This window comes from Aptenodytes forsteri, unplaced genomic scaffold, assembly GCF_000699145.1.
Source record: "Aptenodytes forsteri isolate BGI_AS27 unplaced genomic scaffold, ASM69914v1 Scaffold61, whole genome shotgun sequence".
NCBI classification, from domain to species: Eukaryota; Metazoa; Chordata; class Aves; order Sphenisciformes; family Spheniscidae; genus Aptenodytes; species Aptenodytes forsteri.
The window spans coordinates 775,090-782,399 of NW_008794443.1; the positions used below are offsets into that span (position 1 = coordinate 775,090).

Genomic DNA, 7,310 nt, shown 5'->3' on the forward strand with positions numbered 1-7,310 from the left:
GGGGGGGCTGCAGGGATGGAGGGATACTGATGCACCGGCATCTCCCACAGGATTACAGGAACCCGCTGATGGAGATGGAGCCGAAGGTGCTGAGCGCTAGGAAGTGCCAGGTGGTGTTTTTTCGTCTGAAGGAGATCCTGCAGTGCCACTCCATGTTCCAGATCGCCCTCGCCTCCCGCGTGGCCGAGTGGGACTCGGCGGAGAAGATCGGGGACCTCTTCGTGGCCTCGGTAGGAGGAAAAGTCAGGGGACCGCTGCCAAACCTCCCCCTGGCCCCCTCTCAATGATAGCGGGGGGGGGGGGGGGGGGGTTAAAGGGGGATGCAGCCCCAACCTGGGGTACCACCAGCATCCTCAGCATCACTCCAAAAATACACGAGAACCCCCATGCTTTGCCGCCCCCCCTTTTTGGGGGAGCCCCACGCCATCGTGGCTTTCCTCCTGCCCTCTCCCCAGTTCTCCAAGTCGATGGTGCTGGACGTCTACAGCGACTACGTCAACAACTTCACCACTGCCATGTCCCTTATCAAGAAGGCTTGTCTCACCAAACCTGCCTTCCTCGACTTCCTCAAGGTCAGCAGGACCCAAACGTGGGCGCATGGTGTTGCCGGTCACCGTTATGGGTGAAAAGTCCTTTTTTTGCTTTTTTTCCCCCTGTAGAAGAGACAGATGGCGAGCGCCGACCGGGTCACGCTCTACGGGCTGATGGTGAAGCCCATCCAGAGGTTCCCCCAGTTCATCCTGCTCCTGCAGGTACGGGCGAGGGCTACCAGCACCCACCTTGCTTTGCACCCTATTTTTTGCAGCCTGGGTGCTGCGGGAAAGGGTTTAGCAAGGGACACGTTTTTGGGTTGGCAGTTTGATTGCAGCTTTGGGGACTTTCCCCAGGGTCATCTTCCAAGCTTTGGTTTCGGAGGCGCTGAAAAGCGCTTCCAATTGTAGCATCCTCAACGGGACCAATTTTTCTGGGGTGGCTTTTGTCCCCCATCCTTTCCCTCACCCCAGGACATGCTGAAAAACACCCCCAAGGGCCATGCGGACCGCCTGTCCCTCCAGCTGGCCCTCACCGAGCTGGAGACGTTGGCAGAGAAGCTCAACGAGCAGAAGCGCTTGGCCGACCAAGTCGCCGAAATCCAGCAGCTCAGCAAGAGCATCAGTGACCGCAGCAGCCTCAACAAGGTGGGTCCTTCAGCCTCACCTCCTCATCCTCATGATGGGTGGGTTTTGGAGCTGGTGGTTGAGCTTTGTGGCTTCCACCTTCCTCTCCCCGTCGGGGGGGGTTCGGGAAACCAGGATTCGTGTTTTCTCTGAAAGGACGTTGAGCAAAAGCAAATCTCGAGGCTGGCACGGGGAAATTCCCCTCCAGGGAAAAGCAAGGATGAGCTGCTGTCTCATCTGCCTGATTTTGCAATCGGTGGTGGAAAAAAAAACCCCAAACCCCTAAATGAAGCTCTTGCAACACATCCTGGGCTGGGGATGGCCGTGGCGGCAAAAACCGCAGCGGGGCACCTGCCAGCTCAGCCCTGGAATCGGGGTTTCGGGCCAGGGGATGAAAAGAGACCCAAAAGGGGCTGCAAAAGGGCCACGTTGGTCTTTCAGGGCTCTGCTCTCTTGGCGGGTGGGGGGACAGGGTGCAAAGCTTGGCGGTGGACATACAGGGTGCAAAGGGCGCAAAGGGCTTTTGCATCGTGCAGCCTCAGAGCATGTTGCACGGCCGTCTCTCCAGAGCTGGGGGCCGTGCGTGCTGCCGGCTGGAGGAAACCCCTTGCAATAAGGGAAAAGCAACCCAAATTTTGGGGCAGGAGGTTTGCAAGAGCCCTCAAGCTGAGCCCCCACTGCCTGCTCCATCCCCTCCACAGCTGCTGAGCTCGGGGCAGCGGCAGCTCCTGCTCTGCGAGACGCTGACAGAGACGGTGTACGGCGACCGGGGGCAGCTCATCAAGTCGAAGGAACGGAAGGTTTTCCTCCTCAACGACATGCTGGTCTGCGCCAACATCAACTTCAAGTATGTGCTGGCAGCCCCAGACCCCAAAATCACTTTGCAAAGCTTCAACGTAGCGACCTTCCCCACCTCAATTTTTGGGCTGAGTGGGTTTTGCTAGCTCTACCCCAAAGGCTTTTAAAACCACCCCACCTTGTTTCGGAGGGGGAACCTACCTCGTCTGGGGTTGCCTTGCCCCCCACTTTCGGCATGCCTCCACGCAAAGCCTCCATCCCCTGGTGCTGTGAGGTCCTGGAGCCGGTGTGGGGTCCGGGAGCCTGATGTGACCTCAGGGCTTGGTGGAGGTTGATGCTGCAAAGGGAAAAACCCTCCTTGAGCTCCCCGTAATACCTCTTTATTAATCGTTTTTCCCCTCTTCCAGGCCAGTGAACCCAGGGTAGGTGCTGAGCGTGGTCTGCTGTGGTTGCGTGCCCCACGTCTGGGGGTGCAGGCATGCACCGGTGCACGGCGTGGGGTTGCAAATGGGGCTCGGCTTGCAACGTGCATTTTGCAAGGGCTTGCAGGGCAAGCCGCAGCGCCTGCCGATTTATTTACGTGTATTTTTTTTTTTTTTGCGTCCTCCCTCGGCAGAGGCCAGCTGGAAATTAGCAGCCTGGTGCCCCTGGGTCCCAAATACGTGGTGAAGTGGAGCACGGCCCTCCCACAGGTACAGGTGGTGGAGGTGGGGCAGGAGAGCGGCGCCTACGACAAGGACAACGTCGTCATCCACAACGCTGGTGCCAAGAAGCACGTGCCGGCCGGGCAGGCTTCACACAGTGAGCACCCATCCCGTTATCTGGTGTTGGGCTGGTTTCGGTGGGGTGGGGTGGAGCATCCTCCATGGACCTCGTTTCTCCATTTCTCCACCCAAGATAAAGTCTACCTGGGGCCACCGCGGCTCTTCCAGGAGCTGCAGGACCTGCAGAAGGACCTGGCGGTGGTGGAGCAGATCACCCTTCTCATCAGCACCTTGCATGGCACCTACCAGGTACCTACCTACCAAAGCGTGGTCAAACTCATGATTTGGGTAGAACCAAGCTTGGGCGCTTTGCAATAACCACGCGGTTCCTCAGGGACCGCTGGACACCTCATCCTCCACCTTCATCCACCCCATGGATGAAATCTGGGGATGATTCAGGCTTGTTTTGGAGGCACTTCCATGATTTATGACTTTTCCCCCAGAACCTGAACATGACGGTGGCCCAGGACTGGTGCTTGGCCCTGCAGAGGATGATGAAGGTGAAGGAGGAGGAGATCCACTCCGCCAACAAGTGCCGCCTCCGTCTCCTGCTGCCCGGGAAGCCAGACAAGTGAGTTTGCAGATCATGGGTGGGCTCTTCCCACCCTGGGGAGGAGGAGGAGGAGGCTGAAGACCAACCTGGTGATGCTTTCCCTATGCAGGTCTGGCCGCCCCATCAGCGTCATGGTGGTCTTCATCACTCCAAACCCCCTGAGCAAGATCTCCTGGGTGAACCGCCTGCACTTGGCCAAGATAGGACTGCGTGAGTAGCCCCATGGCGTGTCGCTTGCCATCACCCTTGCTTTGAAAAGCCAAGTTTGGGAGCAGAAGTGGGGTTTGCTTTGCCCTGAGCACCCCGACACGAAACGGGGCAGGGGAAGAAATTCGGAGCAAGGTGATGGAGAACACTTTGGGGGTTTGCACGCTGGAAGTGATGGGAATGGGTAATTCTGGCTCAAAATGCTTTGCGTTTTGCTGCTCTCGGGTGGCCTCTCCGGGATGGCGTCGTGTGGTGGTGGCTTTCCATTGGCTCTTGCGCCGATGGTGTTGGGGCTGACCCGTTTTCCATGAAACGGGATGAATAAGCAAGGGAGGAGCCGCCCTTCTTGCCACTTCCCTATCCCTATTCCTATTTAAATCCACCAGCCGCTGCAGCGGAAAAAAAAAAAAGTTGTTTAATGGGAAAAAAAAAAATAATCATCTGAAATCCTATTTGAGTGCTCGGATCCCCGCGGGCTGGAAGGATTTTTGATTCTCTTGTTTTAAACAGTTTATGTGCGTGTTTTTGCATTGTTTTTTTTCTTTTTTCCTTTTTTTTTTTTTAAATCTGGGATGCCTGGGGGATAATCCTGTATCCACGAGTTAGAAATGAAAACACATTAAAGCCTAATGTGGAGAAACACATTAGGGTGGGTTTTTTTTCCCCCTTTATATATATATTATTTGTGGTTTGGGGCTTTTTTTGCCTCTGCTCGTGGTGGTTGCTTGGCTGCGTGCTGCAATGGTTTGGAGGAAAGGGGTGAGATGTGCCCCAGGCCCGCAGATGATGGTGGTTTGGGGTTGGAGACGAGAGCCCTGCACCCCAAATTACTAATTTTGGGGTCCCATCGGGGAAGGGAGGGATGCCGGGGGGTGTCTCGGCTGTCCTCGATCTCCTCTGCTCGCTGCAGGGGAGGAGAACCAGCCGGGCTGGCTCTGTCCCGACGAAGACAAGAAGAGCAAAGCTCCGTTCTGGTGCCCCATACTCTCCTGCCACATGCCCGCCTTCTCCTCCAAGGCCCTCGATCTGCAGGTAAGAGTGATGGCCAACCTCCTCTCCAACCCCCCCAATACCTCCTTCCCCTTTACGTCCCATCTTTTTTGGGGAATAAAGACAGAACTCCCACGGTGGATGGGCTGGATGGGCTGGCCAAGCTTGGTTGCAAAGGCAGAAATTGGTGCAATCCATCCTGGAAAATTGAAAATACAAGCTGGGCTTTGGCTGGATCCTAAATTTTGGGGCACGCACCGATACCCTGCATGTGTTGGGGTAATTTGGGGGTGTTACGGCCCTCCCCCCCCATACCCCGGTCTTTCCTGCAGCTTGGCACCGCGGTGCACAACCCTGTGCAGTCCTCACTGCTGGGCTTCTCCGCCGTCAGCACCTCGCTGCCGCAGGGCTACCTCTGGGTGAGCAAAACACCCCCAAAACGGGGCAAAACCCACCGGGTTTGGGTCACGCTGGCTGCAAACCCCCTCTCCAGTGCTCGTGGCCAGTGCTAACACCCGTTCTCTGGTCCCTGCAGGTTGGGGGGGGCCAGGAAGGCGCAGGGGGGCAGGTGGAGATCTTCTCCCTCAACCGTGCCGTGCCACGGACAGTGAAGTCCTTCCCAGTGGCTTCGCCGGTGCTGTGCATGGAGTACATCCCCGAGGCGGGCGAGGGGGAACTGGCGGGCACCCAGGAGCCCCAACCGACCACCGAACAGCCCCCCACGTCCCTGCATCCCACCGTGTGCTTGGGGTTGCGGGATGGCAGGTGAGCCCGCATCTTCTGCATCCGCCCTTCGGTGCGATCACCAGCACCAAACCTTGAGGACCGGCACGATCTCCCGCATCTTCCCCCCCCCCCTCCCCGTTCCCTCCCCAGCATCGCGGTCTACGGCAGCGTGGACACGGGGACGCAGTGCTTGTTGACCTGCAAAAGCCCGGGCATGCAACCCGTCCTCTGCTTGAAGCACAGCCCCGAGTACCTGTTTGCGGGGTTGCAGGATGGGACCGTGGCCGCCTACCCCAGAAGCAACGGTGAGGGCACCCCCGTGCATGCTTTCGGACAGGCTTTTGGGTGGGACACCCCAAAAAACAGGGAGCAGGAGGCTATTCAAACCAGCGAGAGGTGCTGGCTGCTAAAATGGTGATAAAAGCACCATTTTTCTTCCCCCCCCATTATTTCATCCCCACCCTTGCAGCCCAGAGGGGGGAAAAAGTGCTATTTTGCATTGCCAGGATGAATGCAAGAGGGGCTCGGTTTGGGGGAAAACACGTGGAAAACGGTCCTGGTGAGGGGTTGATGCCGCAGCAAAGGGTTTGCTCGGAGGGTGGTTGCGCTCAGGGGCTGCGGGAGAAGGGTCTGACGCCGGGATGCACCAGGACCCCTTAGAGCTTTTGGCTTCCAAAAAAATCGCCTTTTTGGTGCTATAAACCGAGCTGACCCCCTCCAAACCCCATTCATGCAAGAGCCCCCTCCTTTATTGGCTTGATTTGGGGGTTTATTTTCCCTGGCTCCAGCTGAGGAGCTTGAATTTGGGGTTTATTTTCCCTGGCTCCAGCTGAGGCCAAGGCTGCAGCTTGCTGAGAGCCTTCCTCCCCGGGGGACTCCTCGCCTGGGCTGTTAAATACCTTTGCTTCATCGCTAGAGGGTAGGAAAGAGCCTCGAATAATGCACTGCGTTGGCCTATTTTTGGACAAAACCCCTCATTTGCTCTGAGCTAACCTGCAGCGAGCGGCCCCCAGGCCAGCCCGGAGCCAGTAAAGCCACTTAAATTGCATTTTGGGGTGCTGCGCGTCCCCTTTCCCACCTTATAGCAACCGTGCGAGCCAATTAATGAAGTGGCTTTAATTTAATCTCAGTTACACAAATGCACATCGAAGGCAGCAAGCCGCTGGCAGGGCTGCGGGGTGGGGTTTTTAATCTTATCCCCATCTTTTTGGAAGGAAAAAGCTTTCCCGAAATAGCTCGTTTTTACGTGAAAATTGGGATTTGCTGAAAGGCGGCTCGGTTGCAAACTCCTGTCGATGGGAGCAGAGGTCCGGGCGTCTGCAGGGCTCTTCTATCCCTCGGATCGTGTGGTTTCATTGAGAAAAAAAAAAAAAAATTGCATTGGAAATAAGAAAAGGAGAGCAATTATCTATTGAAGCTGCTGAGCCGCCGCTGGTGGCGAATTCATCCAAATCCAGATTGGATGCTGTTCACAGAGACACTCCAGATCGGCCCCGGATGAATCGGCTCTGGAGTGTCGCTTCAAGAGCAAATAAATTTAAAAAAAAAAAAAAAGAAAAAGGGAATTTTTGGCTTTTGCAGCAAGGAACGTGCCCGAGTGTTGCAGGTGGCCGGTTGTTTGCTGCTAAAAAGCTGTTTGCCCCGGGGGCAAAGGGGCTTTGGGGGGGGTTGAGGCTGGGGCGCGAGCTCCCCCCATCCTTTCGGTTGTAGTGTTAAGATGCTCGGAGGCATCGGAGGTGACACGGGGGACATGAGGGGTTTGCAGCCGACCCCAGCAGCCATTTAGGGTGGTTTAAGCTGCATCAAAAGATGCTTTTTTTTTTGTTTTGTTTTGTTTTGCTGAGCATCTTCTCGCCGCCTCCCCCCCCTCATCCCGGCATCTCTGTTCTAAGGGGGGCTGTGGGACCTGGCAGAGCAGCCCACCCGCCTGGCCGTGGGTACCGGCCCCGTGCGAGCCCTCCTGACGCTGGATGAGACCCTCTGGGCCAGCTGCGCCAACCAGGTCACCGTCCTCGATGCCACCAGCCTCCGCGCCCAGGTAGGGAGCGTCACCGGGACCCCTCTGCCGCATCCACGGGGGGGATGCAGCGGTGGCTTTGGGGGGGGAGGGTGTGG

At 56.9% G+C, this 7,310-nt stretch overlaps 1 protein-coding gene across 1 annotated transcript in view; it reads left to right on the plus strand.

Moving 5' to 3' along the window:
- Positions 1-7,310, plus strand: part of ARHGEF10L (Rho guanine nucleotide exchange factor 10 like) — a 17,769-nt gene that overhangs the window by 6,669 nt on the left and 3,790 nt on the right. Inside the window, exons 11-25 of the mRNA XM_019474763.1 lie at positions 22-230; positions 456-572; positions 660-752; positions 1,005-1,178; positions 1,859-2,004; positions 2,363-2,377; positions 2,572-2,756; positions 2,853-2,968; positions 3,163-3,290; positions 3,382-3,482; positions 4,390-4,511; positions 4,802-4,888; positions 5,005-5,234; positions 5,346-5,500; positions 7,088-7,233. Of these exons, the coding sequence (XP_019330308.1) occupies positions 22-230; positions 456-572; positions 660-752; positions 1,005-1,178; positions 1,859-2,004; positions 2,363-2,377; positions 2,572-2,756; positions 2,853-2,968; positions 3,163-3,290; positions 3,382-3,482; positions 4,390-4,511; positions 4,802-4,888; positions 5,005-5,234; positions 5,346-5,500; positions 7,088-7,233 (2,024 nt within the window). The remainder of the gene's footprint in view (positions 1-21; positions 231-455; positions 573-659; positions 753-1,004; positions 1,179-1,858; positions 2,005-2,362; positions 2,378-2,571; positions 2,757-2,852; positions 2,969-3,162; positions 3,291-3,381; positions 3,483-4,389; positions 4,512-4,801; positions 4,889-5,004; positions 5,235-5,345; positions 5,501-7,087; positions 7,234-7,310) is intronic.